This window comes from Octopus sinensis, linkage group LG7 (genome assembly GCF_006345805.1).
Source record: "Octopus sinensis linkage group LG7, ASM634580v1, whole genome shotgun sequence".
In the NCBI taxonomy this organism is placed as follows: domain Eukaryota; kingdom Metazoa; phylum Mollusca; class Cephalopoda; order Octopoda; family Octopodidae; genus Octopus; species Octopus sinensis.
Genome location: NC_043003.1, coordinates 108,703,886 through 108,726,379, shown reverse-complemented (window position 1 = coordinate 108,726,379; position 22,494 = coordinate 108,703,886). Strand labels below are relative to the sequence as shown.

The window sequence follows — 22,494 nt, the reverse complement described above, 5'->3', positions numbered from 1 at the left end:
AGCAGCATTCAGTTGTAAAATCCTGCCTCAATAACTCTCTGCTTAACCACTGATGGCTTGATCGCTTTTTCCAGTCTGGTATATAAATAACTAAGTGGCCTGAAATTGTTTGAATCCCAAATTACAGAAAAACAGATATGCATGTACACATACATACAGAAAATGATCGTTTCGGCTGCACTAAGATTTGCTAAAGACTGTCTATTGTGGTTTATTTTTTCCACGTTTCTAGTAAAAAAAAAAAAAACCTTTTTAATTTTCTCCAATTTCAAGACTATTCTGTAATTGCAATTAAACCTTGTAGTAGTAGTAAAAACAATAATGATAGTAATAATAATAATGGAAGTAATGTTTTTGTTTTATAAGGCTATGAAGACATTTGTACGTGAATGTTAGCAAATAATCCAGCCAACTGCATACTCAAAATTGCTTATGGTATTAATATATTAGTTGCTTAACAACATGCATTTCAAATTAGCTTATAGAATTTGGTTTTTATCCTTTTTCACATGACTTCTAGTTGCCTATTTGCAACCTTCTTATTAGTTATTCAATCACATACACACACAGATTGATAGACATGCATGCATATATTTATTTATTTATATATGTGTGTGTTGGTGTGTATATATAAATGTGTGTAGGTATATAGATGGATGTGTATTTTGTTGTTTTAGAATTTTGTATTAGAGGTAATTTTCTGAATACCTCTCTTCTGCACCCTCACTGTAATTGTTTTCATTTATATAAGACATTGCTGTGTGATTAAGTTGTTCAACTTTTTACCATATGGCCATTAGTTCAAACCTTACCACTGTAGACGTTTTACCTCAGCTATTCACAAACTCCAAATTTGCAAGAACACTTCCCACTGGGCCAAGGCAAACAGGATCCAAGAAGGTGTCTGTATCTGCATGCAACCTCATAGACACCTAAAACAATTAGAAAAAGCATGGTACATGTTAACTTGTAATACATGCAATACCCATTTACAAGTCACAGCCGACTGTACTGAAATCCACTTCCATAGCTTGACAACCAGTGTTGGTGTGTTTTCATTCCTGTAACCTAGTGGTTTGGCAAAAGAGTCTGATATAAGTCCTGGAGTTGATTTGTTCAATTCAAACCCTTCAAGGCAGCGCTCCACCATGGCCACAGTGAAATGACTGAAACAAGTAAAAGATAAAAGATACACACACATCCACTGTACCGACCAGAATATCAGATGTGGTTATACACAACTGGTCATAATGCACTTTATCACATTGTTTTCGCTTTCAAATGATGCTATCTTGCTAGTTCGGCTGCAGGCCAACATTCCGTCTGAACCACCGAATGCCAATCCGTTACAAGTTTACTTATTAACAGCAGCTGAGTGGACTGAAGTAGTGTGAAACAGTGTTTGGCTCAAGAACATAACATAACGCTGCCCAATCTGGGAATCAAAACTGCAATCTCACTATCATGAGTGCAACACCCAAACCACTAGGCCATGTGCCTTTATTTGTGTGTGTGGGTGTGTGTGTGTGTGTGTATTCTTTTACTTGTTTCAGTTAGCTGACTGCAGCCATGCTGGTGCACTTTTATACTCTAGGCACAAGGCCTGAAATTTTTGGAGAGGGGGGCCAGTCGATTTGATCGACCCCAAAAGGATGAAAGACAGTCGACCTCGGCAGAATTTGAACTCAGAATGTAGACAGACGAAATGCCACTAAATATTTCACCCAGCATGCTAACGTTTCTGCCAGCTCACCGCCTTGCCATGCTGGAGCACTGCCAATATATGTGTGTGTGTGTATATATATAGGAAATAGTGGCACAACAAGGTACCAGTTTTTGCTGGAGATAGCAGTCGATGACTGTACAATGCTAGGTAAAACTTCACTGAATGTGTGCAGGCAGCCAACATAAGAAAATTTTCGTCTTATCTCTGGGAAGAATTCCAGAGAAATGGACAACCTAGTACTCGAGTTTTGAACTTTTCAGAATACGTTTGTTATCTCAATACTGATTGGTCTGCCGATAGACTAAATTTTAAAAAGTCTGCTACACCAGTACCTATATACTCAGTCATGAGCCCCAGGCATAAACAGAACCAAGATCGGTGAAAAAGTTTTATTTAAAAATTATAAACATTACAATACCATAAAGGTAGAATTATAAATAGGAAATAGTTTCACAACAAGGTACCAATTTTTGCTGGAAATAGCAGTTGAGACTGATAGAATAAGTACTAGGCTTAAAACAAATTAATCCCAAGGTCAATTTGTTCAACTAAACCCTTCAAGGTGGTGCTCCAGCATGGTCGCAGTCAAATGAGTGAAACAAATGAGAGAATACACACACTCACAGTTTCTTGGATCATTTATTTACATTGAGCTTTACCTAGTTTTCATAGGCCTTAATATTTGAAGGAAATTTTAAATTTCCTTGTTTACAAATATATATGTCAAAGAAATCTATTACTGTTGTCATCATCATCATCGTCATCATCATCGTCGTCCTTCTGTTGTAATAACTTGTTGGTTTCCATTAGATAGTGTTAGAGGTTAGACTGGTTGTTGAAAGAAAACAAAAATACAGAAGACTTCAGCAAAACATCGGGAGTTTTGTATTTATTTATTTATTCATTTATTTTATATTTGTTTATTTCCATTTGCCATTATCAAAGAACAGGAAGCTTCAGGAATGTTTATGAATGAGTTTTTTTCCTTTTTTTCTATGGGAGCAGCAGGTTGGGTGGAGTATAGTGGGGCTGGTGTAGAGGGGTGTGTATATGATAATAATTTTAAATTTAATGAATTTCCTTTTCCTTTTCCAAATCTTTCTTTTTCATTTCTGTATTTCTTTTCTTCGTGTTGCAACCGCTTGTTTTCCACTTCTGTTGCTTGCATTCAACCCCCCCCCCTGACATCAGCTCCACCACCACCACCACCTCCTCTGCATGGCACCAACCACTGCCTGACACAGTCAGCACTTTCTTAACTCTGCCGCCTCTATCACTGTCCTCTCCCCGACTCACAACTATTCTGCACCACTCAGCTGTGCCCTCTACTTCCACCACCAAAACCACCACCATCATCATCATCATCTAATTATTCGTCTCTTCTCGTGATGCCAGGGCCACCACCAGTCTGCCCCCCCACCCCACCATCTTGCACCACTTTAACACCTCCTCCCACTTTCATCTTGCACTCGTTTTGCACCCCTCTGACTGACACTAATACCACTACAGTCCTCCACTACTCACCTTACATTTTCTACCCCCCTCGCCATCACCTGACAGTCCCTACCCTCACACAATCCTGCGCCACTGCTGCCATGATCCTCTTTCCCACCCCTTCTACCCTTTCTTCCACCACCCCACACTGTCATCATGCGGCACCACATTGTTGCACCCCATTCTAAAAAACCTCTGTCAACCCTAATCCTCCATTAAACTCCCTCTCTCTCTCCCACCCTCTCTCTCTCCCCCCTCATCTGTAATGAAATATCCTGCATCTAGTTTCTATACACATATTGGAACATTTTATTTATTTATTTTTTTCATTATAAATCACTCTCTCTCTTCTCTTCTCTTGCTCTCCCTCTCTCTCTCCTTTCCTATTCCTTTTGTAACTTGTCAATTTTTTTTTTATTCTTCAAGAAACTTACTCATTGCCATTTTCTTACTATTCAAGAAAATGGCAAAGTATTTTATTATCATTATTGATATTTTATATTTCATTTTTTGTCTATCATCTTTTTTTTTTATTCAGTTTTTTTTTCTTCTGCCCTTCAGCATCATGCACAATTTCTATGTGCTTCAGGTGCCTGCAGTTGCATGCATGCATGCATTATGCGATAGTGCGTTAGAGAGGAGAGAGAGAGAGAGCAAAATTATTCTCGTTTATTAGAGAGAGGGTCCTATGTAAAATGTGAGCTGTTTTTGTTTTTTGTTCCTTTGTAGTTTTCAATATGTTGATAAATGAATTGAATTTGTTCATATTTTCTTTTTTTTCTGTTTTCTTGTTTGTTTGTTTCTATTGCCCACCACTTCACTACCATTAATTGAGATGGATTTTTTTTTTCTCTTTTAATCTTTGTTTTCCTTTCCTTCTGCCCTCCTCGTTTCATGCATTTGAATTCTGCCCCACCTCTTACCTCAGCTGTTTATGTTCTTCAATACCTTAGGTGTTGCTTAGTCTAGCTTGTAGTTATTGGTATTTCAACTGCTACCAAAACAACAACACATGTAGTTTTTACTATCAAATAAGTAATTAAGACATGCAGTGTGTATGTATATGAATGTTTATATATAGTCCAGTGGTTCAGTTGTTTTTCCCAATCATAAAAGCTAAGGTTCAATCTCATTACTTGGCATCATCATCATCATCATCATTTAACGTCCGCTTTCCATGCTGGCATGGGTTGGACGATTTGACTGAGGTCTGGTGAACTAGACTCCAATCTCATCTGGCAGAGTTTCTACAGCTGGATGCCCTTCCTAACGCCTACCACTCCGAGAGTAGGTAGTACTGGCAACGGCCATGCCCAAATGGTGCTTTTTATGTGCCACCTGCACAGGAGCCAGTCCAGCAACACTGGCGACTCTATGGAATATTTTTTTCCATAGTCTTGGGTTGGTACAAGCCCCAAGAGCTGACTGGCTTGATGGAAACTGTGTGGAAGCGCATCTGATGGGTTTCATCTGCATTTGTTACACATTGTGTAGTGCTGAGTCTGCTTCAGTATTGTTGTAAGGATACACATGTCTCTGTGGAATACTCAGCCACTTAGGTGTTAGTTGGAATGAGAAAGTTGAGCAGTTGATAAAACAACTGAATGGTCTTGTCAGGAAATATGCAGGAGCCTTCCACATTTGTGTGTGTGTGTGTGTATGTGTGTGCATATGAATAATATATGAAGTTGAGAGACAGACAGAATTCATGAGAAGAATAATTTAGCTACGTCTATTTGCACTTGAAGGTTGGCTTTACTTTTCCTTCTGAAGTTGATAAAGTACCAAAAAGGTACTTTATCAAAATAAAGTTATGCCCCAGCATGCCTACAGTCCAATGACTAACACCAGCAATGGTTTCAAATGTTGGTACTAGGCCAGTAATTTCTGAGGAGGGATTACGTCAATTACATCGACCCCAGTACTCAACTGGTATTTATTTTCATCAACCCCAAAAGGTTGAACGGCAAAAGTGACCTTGGCAGAATTTGAACTTGAAACATACAGACAGAAAAATGCCACTAAGCGTTTTCTCTGGCATGCTGTGCTGTCACCAGCTTGTCACCTTAACTAACACTAATAATATGAGAACATACAAGTATGTGTGTGTATATGTATTTATATGTGTGTGTATATGTGTTTATTTATGTATGTGTATGTCTATATGTTTGTGTATGTGCTTATTTATATATGTGTTTATTTATATGTGTGTGTATAAATGGAAGACCCCCCCCCCACTTCAGTCCTGAATGACAATAGGATTGCACCTAGAAAGTTCCCCTCCAAGGTGCAAGTCTTGGCAAGGTTGTTTATAAAAAACCAGCAATCACCCATGCATACCAGCTTCTCCTCTCCACACCACTGATATTACCCAAGGGAAAGGCAAAAGTGGCCGATACAGCTTGGCACCAGTGATGTCACAACTCATTTCTGCAGCTGAGTGAACTGGAGCAACGTGAAATGAAGCATCTTGCTCAAAACACATCACACAGTTCAGTCCAGGAATCAAACTCTACTACCTTATGATTGTGGAACCCACACTCCAACCACTGAGCCATGCACCTTCACGCGTGTGTTTTCATCCAAAATGGAGACGGACACTATTCCTCCATGTGATTGGCTTGAAAAATTATTAAAGATCATAAGATACTTAACATGAAACCATTGGTAGCCTTAATACATAAACAAATTAATCCACCAATGCGGTGTTGAGCACTCACTCTCTTCATTTGACATTTACACACACACACACACACACGCACAAACACACATTTATGAAAGAGATATTAGGGATCACAAATATGCTGGGTGTTTTCATAGTGCTGGTACACATTTTATTTGTAATTATTATACATGTGTCCTGTCATCATGTAGAAGAGAAATTTTGTTTTTAGCATTGGTCATTGGAGGCGGGGACAGTATCAAAGAGTCTCCCAGGCTGGTGAAATAAATTAATGTGGCTGATACGCAGTTAAAGCAGCAGTAGTAGATTGTGTATTTGGACAATTACCCCAGACAATAACTACCCCCTAGGACATTTACCTCCCCTTAGTGAATTACCCCCTTTCCAATATATTAAGAAGTTTTAAATCATCATCTGTTGTCCTTGGGGTGGTTATTGTCCTTGGGGGGGTAAATGTCCTAGACTCAATAGATTGATATCTGTTGAAAAACTATGGGCTGAGGGAAGAATTTCAAAGAGATATATTGCAGGGGAAGAAGGATAGTGGGGTCAGCCTCTAATGATATACATAAGATCTGTTCATCAAATCTAAGTAGAGATTTCAAACTTGAAATCTTCAAAGCCACAGTCGAACCAATTCTACTATATGGCTCAGAAACCTGGACGTTATCAAAGAAGCTTGACAGGCGGTTGGATAGAACTTACACTCGCTTCCTTATCAGAGCTCAAAATCTCTCGTGGAAGCGTCATCCAACCAAAGTACAAATATATGGGAAATTACCACCTGTATCATCTCTTGTGAAAGGTAGAAAAGTCCAGTTTGCTGGACATTGTTGTAGAGCTGAAAATGAGGTAATTTCTACTCTTCTCCTCTGGAAGCCATCTGCTCGCGATACCAGACAGCACACACTCTCCTATCCTGATGTAATCTCCAGGGATACAGGCATCCAGCACCAGGACCTCCGTAATGCTATGATGGTAGTGGGGTGAGGTATTTAGTGCAGGGTTTGAGAGGTGAGGGGCACAGTGTGGGTGGCAGCTCAGAGAACTAGGCTTTCTAGTTGCGAGATGTAAAAGAAAGAAAAAAAAACATTACAGTATCAATAAATGGAATAGAATTCTGTCTTTCTTTCTCTCATTATTTTTTTGGCCAGTTAAGCAGGAGAGGGGCCAGGGACCATGATCCTTATCTCAGGTGGTAGGGAGAAAGGCTCAACACTTGCCCAACACAGTGAGGAGGAGAGGTCAACGTGATCGTGATGGGTAAGAAATGCTGTGAGGTAGTTATGAGAAGTAGAAACCATCCCAATGTCCATAAATGTTTGTACACACACACACCTTTTTACCATTTATCTTTTACTTATTTCAGCCTTAAAGACTAATTATGTTGGAGCGTTGCCTTGAAAAATTTTCAGTCAAATGGATTGACCTTAGTACTAATTTTTATTATTATTTAAGCTTAGTACTTATTCTACTGGTCTCTATTGCCAAACCTCTAAGTTACAGAGGTGTAAGCAAACACCACTGGTGGTGGGGGATAGTCATGGTCATGTGATAAGAAACTTGCTTCTCAACCACATGGCTCCGGGTTCAGTCCTACTGTGTGGGAACATGGACAAATATCTTCTACTATAGCCTCAAGGCTGATCAAAGCCCTCTGAGTAGAATTGGTAGACAGAAACTAAAAGAAACCAATCATATATGTGTGTGTGTGCGCATGCATGTACAACATCATCATCATTTTAAAATCTACTTTTCCATGCTAGTACGGGTCAAACAGAATTTGTTAAGGCAGATTTTCTATGGTCAGGTGTCTTTATTGCCATTCTTCATCTGTTTCCTTATTTCTTTATTGCCCACAAGGGGCTAAACATAGAGGGGACAAACAAGACAGACAAAGGGGTTAAGTCGATTACCTTGACCTGAGTGCGTAACTGGTACTTAATTTATCAACCCCAAAAGGATGAAAGGCAAAGTTGACCTCAGGGGAATTTGAATTCAGAACGTAACAGCCAACAAAATACCAATCAGCATTTTGCCCGGCCTTTCTAATGTTTCTGCCAGCTCGCCACCTAAATCTGTTTCCAAATATGGTTAATATTTCCCCATGTCAAGGCATGTTTCTACAGAAGATTAGAAATAGACACTGCTTGCATGATGGTGACACTTGTTTACGACTATCACATGATGACAAGAGAAGGCGACAGTAATAGGTCAGCTCAGAGGGTGGTATCTATAATCCATTAATAGAGCTTCAAGGACATGACAGATAATAATGGCGAAGGAGGATGTCCCAACAGAGTGAACTTAGCTAAAATCATGCAAGGGACAGGTGGTGGTATGAAACTAAATGACAAATTAAGTCTGTTGTCTAAGTTGGATACGGTAGGATTTGAACTCGGAATGTAGACACCCAGAACCCAGCAATTCAACCAGGTTACCACTCTAGTCTGATACTTTAATAATTATGGAAGGCATGAAAAGAAGTATATTCATTTGTGAATATGTGTGTGTGTGTGTGTGTGTGTGTGTGTGAAGGAGAGAGAGAGAGAAGGACAGATATGATAGACAGAAAGAAAAGCGTAATCAAATTGCGATGGCAACCGGAGCACTAGCAGCTTTGCCATAGACACACAGACACACAGACACACAGACACACGTTAGCATCAACCTTGCCTTGCCTGGCTGCAGCAACAGCAGCAGCTTCAACCGCAAAACAGCAGCAGCAGCAGTAGTAAACACTACAGAGGTAGATTTTGGTAACCACTTCAGTATTGATCTGTTGTACAGTTCTGTGTTGTACAGCAGTTGGCTGGCGAGCAGGGCCCACAGTTAGATCAGCTGTATAGCATCACGGCAGCCGGCAACAACAACAACAACCTCAATCACTGTCCCTTCTCATAACAACACATAAGCATATACAGATACACATAGAAATACACACACACATACACACATTTCACACATACACGTGTGTCACACAACTATTTGCAACTATTTTCTATACTTGCCTGGTTGTTAGTTCTATACTTATGACAATCACATATAAACACACATTATAGATACTTGTGTTAAGGTATAATATATATATATATATATATCCATATCCAAACTACTGTCACTTGTCCGGTATAGTTGGCTGTAAAACTGTGATGAAAGTGAAAGAGGAAAAAAAGCCAACAAGAAAACACAAATATAAAAAAAGGAAAGAAAATTTTGTCGGGTGTCTCATTTACCGGATAATTAACTAACTACTAATTGTCAGTGGTGTGCAAAGCCCATCTTTGAAACAATCAGTGAAGGATTTCAGAGGTTTGTTGGCTGCTTTTTCTACCTGGTTATTGTCATCCTTACTATCTGCTGTTGTGGATACTGAAAGTAGGTGCTTTACTGTTTTTTTTTGCCAAATAAGCAGAATAGTGAAGAACCTAAATTTGAAAGGCTTTATGTGAGCATGCTTAGAAGTGAGTGTGAGAGTTTACATGCACACATACATATATATACATACATATGAGAATGTGTGTATATGTATATACGAGTGTGTGTAATATATATATATATATATAAGAGTTTGTGTGTGTGTTTCTCTCCTTGTTTTTTTCTGTGTCCCTTTCTGTAGAAGAGCGTAGGCTCGAAACGTAAAAGACTTTTTCTATTCCTGAGTGTTATACTAATACATCTGTTTGTTTTGTACACCACCTATCTTCGTCTTTTGTTTTTTTTGTAAACTCTCCCTATATATATATATACATATATATATATATATATATATATGTATATATATATATGTGTGTGTGTATTAGAGATAGAGAGTTTGTGTGTGTGAAATTTATGATGCTGATTCAAATGATCTGCTTGTTTGACACAACTTGCGTACTTGGGCTTTTTAATTAGTGTAGGCTACCTGTTTCATATCTCATTCATAAATTCATGTATTTGCTGTTGTTGTTGTTATTACTTGCTTAGCGTTTTCCTCTTAGCCTCTTCTTCCAACTCTATCCACTTTATCCTTTTTTTTCCCCAAAAGAATTTACAGTTCTTTCTCCCCTTTGTCTGTTTTCATATTTATGCACACACATCAAGGGATAAATTGGTGTGCAAACTGTATACCAATTTATACTTACATGTGTATGCATAGGGGATATGTATACACAATGAATTGAGGATAATAAGGGGATGGTTATTAACCCTTTCATTACTATTTTTCTGCTTTTTGTTTCAAATGATTTTGAAAATAATAAAAATTTTGATATTTTATGAAATTCTTTGTTATCTTCAGAATTACTTTATCATTCAAACTGGTGCTTTGGACATAAATTAGCTTGAAATTTTGATGAAAGGTTTTATATTTAGATCATTTTAGTACTGGCAGGAAGTTTCTATCATAGAATTACAGGTGGTCTCATGCTGGTTGGTATCAAAGGGGTTAAATAATGAAATGCAGGAGAAAATGTTTCTAAAACTAGTAGGAGATATTTTATATTTGTTTTCTATTTATTTTATTTTTGTTACATTTTGTTATTTGTTTATTTGACCTTTCAGATTAACAAGTTATTCCAGCTTAAAAATTATTTTTGTTTGTTTTTCTTTTTTTCTCTTTCTCTTTTCATACTTTTTTATCTTTCATCTTCAGCTCTGCTGTCCTGTTTAATTATCTACTTAAATATTTGCTAGGTGATATTCTGTCTGTCTGTCTGTGTGTGTGTGTGTGTGTGCAATTATCAATCTGTTTGCTGCATACTCTTTCGGATACCTCTGTCACCTTACAGATAGTGAGTAGCCTTCAGCACAAACACAACTCTTTCTAGAGCTGCAGGTATGTGTTAGTGTCTTTACTTGTGAAGAAGTCTGAATCTGATAGCAACAGGCTTTGTCATACTTGTGGACCAAACAGTTGGCACTATATAATCTTTACAACTTCCAGCTATTGAGATTTTTAGAACAACCGAATGATTAAGTGGTGAAGAAGCTGTCCTTCCTAACCACATGGCCTTGTGTTCAGTCTCTTTGCTTTTTGGTATCTTGGCATGTGTCTTCTAATACAGTCTTGAATTGGCTAATGTTTATTGAGTGAAATTGGCAGAAGGAAACTATGCAGAAGCCCGTGTGTGTGCAGGTATTATGTGTCTGTCTTTATTGAAAAACAATACGTATTCTCTGTTTGTCTTGTGACTCAGTGATGTAATAAATGAAGATAATTACCAGAGTTTTAAAAAGAAATTAATTTTAGAGTTGATACAGTCAACTAAATCTCTTTAGTGTACTGCTTCAGCATGGCCACGACCAACAACTACAACAAGTTAGCATGGGAAAATATTGCAACTTTTTGTTGTAGAACTGGTTTGTTTTCTGGTTGAGCCTCACTTCCTGGTCCTTGGATTCCTTTAAGAGAATCCACTCCATTACAAGTATTCAGCCCAGACTTTTTGCTCTGAAGGTAACCTTACCCCCCTCTTCTTTCCTACTTGTAGGTGTTTCAATGGGCTCTGGTATTGCCCTTCCTCTTCTGAGTTGATTCCAAAAAGAGACTAAACTACCCCAGAATTTTCTACCTCGTTCAAAGTTAATTCTGTCTGGTGCATGTAGCCCTGAAAGATGGTGGGGTGGGGTGGGTATTAAGACAAGTTAGGTTTTATTATTTGTTCACTTTTTGTTTTTATGGTCACACAAACAAGGTCAGGCTGGTTATAAACAAAGTGAACACGAAATTTCATTTGGATCCTGTGTAGGGGCTGAGATACTTTGTATTCTCCCAAGCTTGCATCGTACATCTTGTTGTCCCCTTGCCTTACAACAATTGAGACCCTTGAACTGCCCCATCTTCTTCACCCTGTTGCTCACTTCCCCATCATCAGTCTACTTTATTCTCCATCAGGCCTACGTATTAGAGATTGCATCAAAGCACCTCACTGTTTTCATTCCCCCACTCTTCACTCGACCCGGGTCTCAGAGACGGCATTAAGCCACCCTCATGCCTTCATAAATCCACCCCTCCACTGCATCTCCCCTAAACTCTTCACTCTTCTGCCGGCCATCACACTCTCAAACCATTAGAGCACTTGTATTTGCTAACCATCACCTAATCTTTATCTTATCCCATCATCCACCCTCAGTTTTGTTCCCTCAACCTTAGCACTTTGTCTGTTGCCCTAATCTTTATTTTATCTCATTACCCACCCAACCACCCAACCGTTATCCATCTCTGCTCTTGCCAGTCTCTTGCTTCCTGACTCCATTTTGCAATCCAGATCCTTCTCACATCCTCATGCTCTCTTCTAATCCCCTTCTTTCATCACTTCAGCAAATATACGCAGCCAAGGTTACTGTGTACTCTCACTACTTACTTGCTCCTCCCACTTCTGACTTTTCTGCTGGTGTCACTCCAAACCCCTGTTTCCCTTCCATAGTCTAGATGTCTTAGCTGTGTCTACTCTCTACCTTATTCTTTCCACAACATATTTCCCTCTTGTGCCCCAACAGAAAACTTACAACTTTCACTCCCTGGCCGTGACAGATGCAAAACAATCTCTTTCCTGCTGATACATGAAAAATGCACCCAGTCCACTCTGTAAAGTGGTCAGCAAAAGAAATAGCATCTAAGCACACAAAACCAGGCCTAAGGACATGTATGAACATCAATCTTTGGAAAGAGCAACTCCCAGTAAAAGTTGATTTGAATAGTGGTGTATGTGTGGTTAGGAATTACTGAGTTTTCACTGTTTTTGGAAATAATCTTCATTCTGAAACCAGACTAACGAGACTTTCTGGTTAATTTGTGATGTAGGTGTCTTCAATTGCTTCAGTTCATTGGTTTCCTATTGAACTGATCCTATTGAAGGACCCACCAAACATCTGTGGCACCAGTTTTTGAAATTGGATTGGATTTTGGTGAGGTCCGGCTTATGGTTCTTTTTCTAGGATTCAGTGATTTGTAACATTGGTCTGTTGTAATTGCAGCTAAATCGTTGGTATTTTAATGCAGTTTCATTTGAATTTGTGCTAAATATATCTTCTTTGTATGTTTAGTGTATATTACACACAGACACAGGACTAGTGTCCAGGAATATTGCTGTCTATATATCACAGCTGTAATATACTGACTGTAATATAATATAAAGAATTTTAGTAGTAGCATTCATATATATATATATATATATATATATATATATATATATATATTATCGTTAATGTAAGAACACACACTCTACTTCCAATTTTATATAAGGAACAAGATAAAAAGTACTCAATCCTTTGAATTTATATATATTTTTTAAAATCAAAGCCAACTGTTGCTACTACTTCAAAATTGTTGCCATCCTAGCTTTCTTCAGATGACATTTCAGTCTCTCTCCCTCCATCTCTCTGTGCCCTCTCTCTCTCTTTCTCCCCCCCTCTCTCTCTCATGGGCTGAGTAGTGGTATTTATCATTCCATGCGAGTATGCATCACATACTTCCAATAGATCAATTGAGGTTCATTTCATGACTATAATTCACCTGGTAGAGTTTATTTTGACAGTAGCATTTTTATATAATTTTTCTTTCTTTTTGTCTGTTTCTTTTTTTCCCATTCACTTCACTTGAGTATATTGCAATGTTGCATCAAGACATTATATTTCCACTGTGCAAAATAAACACTGCTTTGCTTCATAGATATGGGGGTATCATGTTTGCAGTAATTGTCTATACAATAATATCCCTGTTTTGTAGCTCTTTTAGTCCATTTGTAGTAGGAAAAAAATAGACTGTAACGTCATCATCATCATCATGGCAGAGAACTGGTAGAATTTTCACCACATCAAATAAAATGCTTAATTGTTATTCAGGCTCTTTACCTTCTGAGTTCTAATTCCACCAAAATCAGTTTTGCTTTTCATCCTTTCGGGGTCAATAGAATAAGTAGCAGTTGAGCCCTTTCCCCAAATTTTCAGACCTTGTGCCTATAATAGAAAGAATTATCATTATTAAGGTGGCTAGATAGCAGAATGGTAGTGGAAATGGTATTTCAGCTGCCTTTACATTCTGAGTTCAAATTCCACTGAGGTTAACTTTGCCTCTAGCCTTTTTTTCTGTACTGGGGTTGATGTAATCAACTTACACCCCTACCCCAAAATTGCTGGCCTTGTACCAAAATTTGAGAACATTATTAATAACCCTTTCTACTGGAAGTACAAGGCCTCAGATTTGGGGGAAGGGATTAAGTCGATTACATCGATCCCAGTGCTGGTACTTATTTAATCAACCCCAAAAGAAGAAAGGCAAAGTTGACCTTGGCAGAATTTGAACTCAGAACATAGATGAAATACTGCTAAGCATTTTTACTCAATGTGCTAACGATTCTGCCTGCTCACCATCTGATACCATTATTAATAATAATAGTGGTGCCATGTAAAAAAGCACTTGTGCTGGTAAAATGTTAAAAGTACCTGTGTGGATTCCACATATAAAGCACCCAATCACCAGTGCTGGTATCAAATAAAAAACTCCCAGTACACCTGTGAAGTGGTTGGCATTAGAAAGAGCATACAACTATAGAAACTATACCAAAACAGACAATTAGAGCCTGGAGCAGCTTACCAGCTCCCGTGAAACCATCCAAACCATGCCAGCCTGGAAAATGGGTGAAATTTTAGCAAGAGTGGGTAAGTCATTTACATTGACTCCAGTGTCCTAACTGGTACTGATTTTATCAACCCCCAAAAGAGATGGGAGGCAAAGTTGACCTTGGCCAAATTTGAACTCGGAACTTAAAGGTGGACGAAATATTGCTAAGTTTTTTTGGGGTTTTTTTCCGGCATGCTAATGATTCTGCCAGCTCACTGCCTTATTATAATAATAATAATAATAATGATGATGATGATGCAGTGACATGGCAATGTTGTTAATATGCTGGACAAATGCTTAGTAGCATTGTGAGTTCAAATTTTGCCACGGTTGACTTTGATCAATGTAATTGACTAGCCCACTCCCTAAAATATTTCAGGTTTTGTGCCTAATAGGAATTATTTATTATTATTATTATTGTTATTATTATTATTATTATTATTATTATTATTATCTGCTAGCACTCTGGGCAAAATGCTTACTGGCATTTTGTATGTCTTCATATTCTGAGTTCAAATTCCACAGAGGTCAACTCTGCCTTTCTTCCTCTCAAGGTCACTAAATACCAACTGAGTACTGGTGTTAATGCAAATCGACCTACTCCCTACTCTAAAATTGCTGGCTTGTTTCAAAATTATTCTTACTATTATTATTCATTTAATATCTACTTTCTATGCTGGCATGGGATAGACAGTTTGACTAGAACTGGTAAGCCAGAGAGCAGCACCGGGCTCCAGTCTGATTTGGCATGATTTCTATGGCTGGATGCCCTTCCTAATGCCCACCACTCCAAGAGTGTAATGGGTGCTTTTTACATGCCACTAGCATGGGTCCTTTATGTGCCACCAGCACAGGTGCCAGTTAAGTGACACCAGCATCAGCCATGACTACGATTTCATTTGGTTTGACAAGTCTTCCCAAGCATATCGCCAAAGATCTCAGTCACTTTTCATCGCCTCTGTGGGGTCCAACATTCAAAGATCGTGCTTCACCACTTCATCCCATGTCTTCCTGGGTCTGCCTCTTCCCTCCATTTTGATTATTATTATTATTATTATTATTATTATTATTATTAAGGTAGCAAGCTGGCAGAATCATTAGCATGTTGGCAAAAATGCTTCGTGGCAATTTCATCTGTCCCTATGTTCTGAGCTCAAATTCCACCAAAGTCGACTTTGCCTTTCATCCTTTCAGGGTTAATGAAATAGGTACCAGTTATGAACTGGGGTCAATGTAATCAACTTAATCTCCTCCCCTTGTGGTAAAAATTTGAAATTATTATTATGCTGAGGTTGACTTTGCATTTCCATTTAGAGTCAATAAAATAATTACCAGTCAAATACTAGAGAGGGTACTAATTGACTAGTACCCTCTCGGGTACTAATCGACTAGTACCCTCTCTGCCAAATATCAGGCTTTGTACGTATGGTAGAAAGAATTGTTGTTGGCTTTTTGTTCTTTTCCTTGTGTCTGTTGTTAGCATTGTCCTCAGGGAAATAGCTTAATAAAGAAGCATTGCATTTAACAAAGTATTCTGAATGCTAAAAGATTAAGAAAAGTAGCCTTGTTTTTAGTTAAAAGAATTCCTACTAAATTTAAGAACTTGTCCCTCTTACATATGTGTGTGTTGTGTTCCTCTCCCCCCCCCCGCCCCATTATTTTCACATTAGCACTGGGTATGTCAGGTTACCAAACACTGACTCTTTAAAGTCATTTGTTTACACCATAGTTCTGGTAGTTACATAGAACACTTCCTTTCAGACCTCAGTTGGACTTGTTAGATTTTGACTGAATAAATATGGTTATTTTCTGTCAGGGTAACAGTCATTGCAAGTTTAAATGGGGTTTTGTTTTTTTTTAAATATTCTCCTTTTTATTAACCATTATATATGTTGATAATTTACAAACTGATTCAGTTAAAAATTATAAAAAACTCCCTCCCACCTCATTTTCCTTCTTATTAATTCTATATTTATTGGTTATTTTATTTTATATTTTTTAATAGTATTCTTTGATAGCTTTTCATCTCCCCCCTCCTATCTGTCATTGCTCCCTACCACCTCCCCATGTCTTTATGTTTGAATTTGCTTTTGTATGAATTTAATTTCAATTTTGTGCATGAGTAATATCTCTATGTTCATATGTGTATGTGTGCATGTATAAGTATGTCATTTAGTTTGTATGTGTGTATATGTATCTGTACATGTATGTGAATATCTGTTTGCATGTGTATATATACACACACATATGTATATGTGTGTTTATCTGCATGTATGTATGTGATTGTATATAAATGTCTGTTTATTTACATGCATGTGTGTACATGTCTTGAGTATATGCATGCATTATATGTGTATACATATGTATGTGTTGTGTTTATAATGTTGGACAGTCAAAATATGTGTAGTTTACACATTCTATATGAATGAGTCAGAATGACTTACAAAGTTACCCACAATTCATTGGTTTTGTACTTTTTTTTTTCTACGTGTATATGTCTTTGCATTTCAGAATTACGGTGATAAGCCTAAATTGGTTTGGATCTCCTTGATATCAAGGGAGATAAGTGTTTGTGGGGAAGAGGAAAGGGGTGTGTTCTCTCTCTTAAACTGTTACAGCTCACGGAAACAACCGTGAATACACGCATGTGCAATCTCCAGACAATTGTTTTCCTGGGTGGAACGGAAACGGAGAACAAGCTAGCTGGCTAGCTTAGTAAATAAGTATGATTCGCAGGCATTATTAGATCATGAACATCTGGTAGCTAATGGATTAATAGCTATATGATCTGAAGGACATGAAACCAGGACGTTCCCCTTGATTGCCATAATATGGTGATACAGGACTTCTGACTAATATCAGATTAGTTCAGCTGTGGTATAGCACCATGTTATTTCTGATTAATCTGCCTTATTATCGATGGCCAGCACTTCTGACTAACCAAGTTCCATTGCTTCAGGAATTGAGGTTTTTCTTTTTGCTAAATTCCTTAGTGTTATTAATTCCAGTATTCTTTATTTCATTGCATGTCCACAGTACATTTAAGTGCAGCTCTATGTGCATTGAGCATTTAATAATGGAATATGTATTTCCATGCTTAGTCATGTTATTTCTTTGTGTGTTGTTTATATAAAGTCCTGGTGATTTTGGTAATATATTTGCTTGTGTCTTTGTTTTATCATTCCCAAGACACCTATTATTTTAGGGATTCACTATCATCATCACATCAATTTTTCCATGCTTGCATGGGTTGGATGGAAATCACTGAGACATATTTCTGATAGCTGGATGCCCTTCCTGTCACAAACTCTTAACTGTTGTCAAATAAGATAACATTTTTCCTTGGCCAGACATGTTTTTAACGGGAAACTGGAAATGAATGACACCTGCTTCCTAGCATCACATGATGTCAGTGCAAGGAGACACACCTGTGCACGTGCTCACACAGACACACAGACACACTCAACTTGCTTCTTTCAATTTCTGTCTACTAAAACCACTCTTATTTTCTCAAGATGGTAAGATGTAATTTGAGTGAGATTTGACTGCTGTTTCTGGCAGGTCAAGAATTATTTGCAGCATATGAAAGTTCTCTCTCATGCTTGTATACTATTATCATTTTTATTATTATTATTGGCAACCTGGCAAAATGCTTAGCAGTATTTCATTCATCTTTATGCTGTGAGTTCAAATTCCGCCAAAGTCAACTTTTGCTTTTCATCCTTTCGGGGTCAATAAATTAAGTACCAGTTAAACATGGGTCAATGTAATCAACTAGTCCCCTCCCCACAAATTCCAGGCCTTGTGCCTAGAGTAGAAAGGTGTTATTATTTGGCTCAGGTTCAGTCTTATTCCTGGTAAGATTTATGTGGGTAGCGAGTTACTACCTCTAACCTTATTCAGCCACAAGTTTTCAGTCTTTCAAGTGCTTAGAACCCTTATTATTATTATTATTATTATTTAAGGTAGTGGAGCTGGTGGAACCAGAACTTTGCAATATTTGCTATAGGACTTCAGGATTCTGAGTTCACCTCCCACAGACATCAACTTTATCTTTTATCCCTCTGGGGTGAATAAAATAAAGTACCAGTCAAGTACTGGAGCCAATTTACTCAACTAACCTCTGTCCCCTGATTTCAGGCTTTTTGTGCCTATATTAGGCAATTATTATTGTACCTCTATCTAAGTGCAATTTTAGATTTAGTTTCTTCAAATCCATTTTACATATTTTAGGTGAATTCTATCCCATTTAAAATATTTCAGCACTTAATCTTCCTCTGATCTTGAACTGTTTAATTTTCTCTTCTTTACCATCACTGTGAAACATGTCCAAGTTCCGGAGAAAAGATCAAATGCACAAATTATTTTGCATCTTTATTTACAATATAGATTTTATAAATTTTATAAATTCAGTAAAAACTATAAGTTGCTGGTAAGATTTATCATCCATTGGCACAAACACCAAATTTCTGTGTACAAAGTGCTTACCTACAATTAATAACTGAGATATGCACCCTGTCCGCTCTGTAAAGTGGTTGGTGTTAGGAAGAACACCCAGTCGTAAAAACCATGCCAAAGCAGACCTTGCTGGTGCCATGTAAAAAAACACCTTGTCCGTTCTATAAAGTTGGTGTTAGGAAGGGCATCCAGCTGTAAAAGCCATACCAAAGCAGATAGTGGAGCTTGGCACAGTTCTCTGACTTACCAGCTCCAGTCAAACTGTTCAACCCATGTCTGCATTAAATGAGGATGATGATAATGATGAAGACATGGGACATATTTGTTATTAGATTTCTCTTTTCTCTGTTGCAGGGATACTGATTATTATAATGACCGCAGTAATTACCACAACAACGCACCATTGATAGGGGGAAACATTCAATATGGAGATTTACCCCCTTATCCAGAAGTTTACCCTAATGACCCCGCCATGAGACATCTTCCATATGAAAACAATGCATTTGATCCCCCGGTGCACAGTTCTGTGGTGAGCCCCCACTATCGTGATTCTCCTGTTGGAGAGCCTGTTATTGGTTATGCAAATTCTTACCGTGAATCGCCTTACGACTTGCGGCACAACAACGAACCTGTTCTGGATAAATACAACAAGCCTCTCATGGCCAACAACGGTAGATACCCTGACGATGGTTTGGACCTTATGTATCGTGGTTCTCCATCGCATCAGGAGCCGGGATTACCTTATGGCATTGATGATGTTGACAAACGACACCAAGGTCTACCTCCTGTCAGGGTCGATCCCTTTGCTGATGACCTATTCAAGGACCAAGTTCAAGATGACGTAATTCATAATGGACCTCCACCATTACCAGAGATGTCTACATTTCGACAGACACCATCACCAGCTATTGGAAGTGATAGATATGGTAAGTTTTATTCTTTGCATTCTCCTTGTGTTCATTCACTTCTCTGTTTGTGTTCCCATGCTATTGAAATTATAGTTTCACAGCCAGATCGTTTCCCTGTTATTTTTTACTCTTATCTGTTTTTCTTATTTCACACGTCATCAAAGGCACAAAGCCAGCAGACAATTTATTGACAAGGGAAGTGACACCACCATCACTTGTAGTTCCTGATGTACACACACTGAGCTCCTTTCAATTTCTATCTACCAAATCAACTCACAAGGCTTTGGTTGGATGGGGCTACAGTAGAAATCACTTGCCCAAGGAGTTGTACAGTGTAATTGAACCAGAAACCACATAGTTAGTGGGAAATAACCTTAACCACACAGCTTAAAATCCATCATATCATTTCGATAATATTGACTTTTGTTTCCACTTGACAATATAATTCTGTAGGGAAGATAAAAATTACTGAAGCAATCCATATTAATTATAGCAACCCATTTTATCAATGTAATTAAAGTCTGTATTAACTGTCTAATTACATACAGAAACATATAGTACATCATGTAATTATTTGCGGCTTCTTGTACCTTGGGAATTTACTCTGGCACCTCATCATCACCATTTTTATCATCTTTCTAGCTACTTCCACCCACTCTTATATAATGCTGGGTGGCTATGTATCTCCTCCATGGCGAAACGCTTGTGCTTGTCCCTCTGTCATACTTTGATCTCTCAACATCTAGCATAAAGCCACTTCCCCCTCTAATTCTCTCCCCTTTGCTCTCAGACACGAGCTTTTCTTGCAGTTTACCTGCATGAGTGTCAGTGTCATGGGAAAAGCACCCATTACATACTGTAAAAGTGGCTGGTGTTAGAAAGAGCATCCAGCTCACCCTCATTGAACATCTGTTCTACATACTCACATGGGTTGAACAGTTTGACAGGAACTGGTATGGCCAGGGACCACACCAGATTCCATAATCTGTTTTGGCTTGGTTTCTGTGGCTGGATGCCCTTCCTGATGCCAACCACTCCACAGTGTACTGAATGCTTTATTAAAACTGACATTACAGTTTGTCGGTTCTTGACAAACCATGCCAACTCCTGCCAGCACGGAAAACAGATGTCGAATGAACTGCGGAGGGTGATGAAGCATGTGTTTCTTTTACATGTTCTTAGTTTTTGTTTGATTTCATTCATTTTGTCACAAAACATCTTAGCAAGTAGTTCTAACTAATCAGAAGTTACGTACACCTGAAAATTGAGTTTATTTAAAGCCACCACCACCACCACCACCATAATGCAACCTAACAAAAAAACGCAAAAAGCACAATAATAGCTTTTAGCAAAATAACATTAAACTTTGTTTTTTTGACTTGATCTGTTGTGAAACCCAATTTAAATACTAAGCAAGCATCAGTCTCAATTGTTACTGTTAGTTCCAAACACAATAACCACACAAATTAGAATTAAAAAGCAAAGATAGTTATTTAATTTAGAGAATTTAGATGCAAACATGGCTGTGCGGTAAGAAGCTTGCTTCCCAACCATGTAGATGCTGGTTCAAATCCCAGTGTGTGGTACTATAGACCTGGGCCAACAAAAGCCTTGTGAGTGGATTTGGAAGATAGAAACTGAAAGAAGCCTGTCGTGTGTGTGGGTGTCTCTTGAATGGAGACAAATATACACATATATGCTTATTCTCTCTCTCTCTCTCTCTCTCTCTCTCTCTCTCACACACACACACACACACACACACACACACACACACACACACACATACATACATACATACATATATACATACATATATATACATATGTACATGTATGTACATATATGTACATATATATATATGTATATATGTACATGTATGTACATTATGTATGGTACATATATACACATACATGCACACACACACACACATGCGCACACACACATATGTACATATACGTATTACTCGAGGCTTTTGACAAAATATAGGAAGGTATAGCATCACATAATGTAGAAGACAACTGGAAGTTTCTACAGGACAATCTGTTGAGGGCTACTGACCAGATCTGTGGGTTGTGCAATGCCCCTTCGTGGCATGTAAAACGCACCATTCAAGCATGGCTGATGCCATTGTTGCCTGACTGGCACATAAAAAGCACCCACTACTCCGAGTGGTTGGCATTAGGAAGGGCATCCAGCTGTAGAAACTTTGCCAGATCAGACTGGAGCCTGGTACAGCCTTCTGGCTTGCCAGTCTTCTGTCAACCCATGCCAGCCTGGAAAGCAGGTACTAAGCAATGATGATGATGATGATACACACACACACACACACACACACACACTGGGTTTCTTTCAAGTACTTCTTTGATTTTGCTAGCCTGGTACTAGATTATGTGTTGTCATAACATTGCAGTTCTCTACACAGTTATGTACATTCCTTCCTCTCTTCCACACAAGTCACTGTGTATATGTTAAGATGGTGAACCAGCAGAATTGTTTAGTTTATGAGACAAAGTACTTTGTGGAATTTCTTCTGATACTTTACATTCTGAGTTCAAATACTGCAAAAGACAGCTTTGCCTTTTATCCCTTTGGAGGAGCAGAATAAATTAAGTACCAGTGAAGT

The 22,494-nt window shown here is 38.2% G+C and overlaps 1 protein-coding gene across 7 annotated transcripts in view; it reads left to right on the top strand.

The window, feature by feature from the left end:
- LOC115214162 (armadillo repeat protein deleted in velo-cardio-facial syndrome) overlaps positions 1–22,494 on the top strand; it is a 403,200-nt gene that overhangs the window by 273,678 nt on the left and 107,028 nt on the right. For all 7 annotated transcript variants that reach the window (XR_005000208.1, XR_005000209.1, XM_029783240.2 and 4 more), the window contains one exon: positions 19,318–19,889. Coding sequence is in view for 5 of the 7 variants with exons in the window: in XM_029783240.2 (XP_029639100.1) it covers positions 19,318–19,889 (572 nt within the window). In the remaining 2 variants the exon portion in view is untranslated. The remainder of the gene's footprint in view (positions 1–19,317; positions 19,890–22,494) is intronic.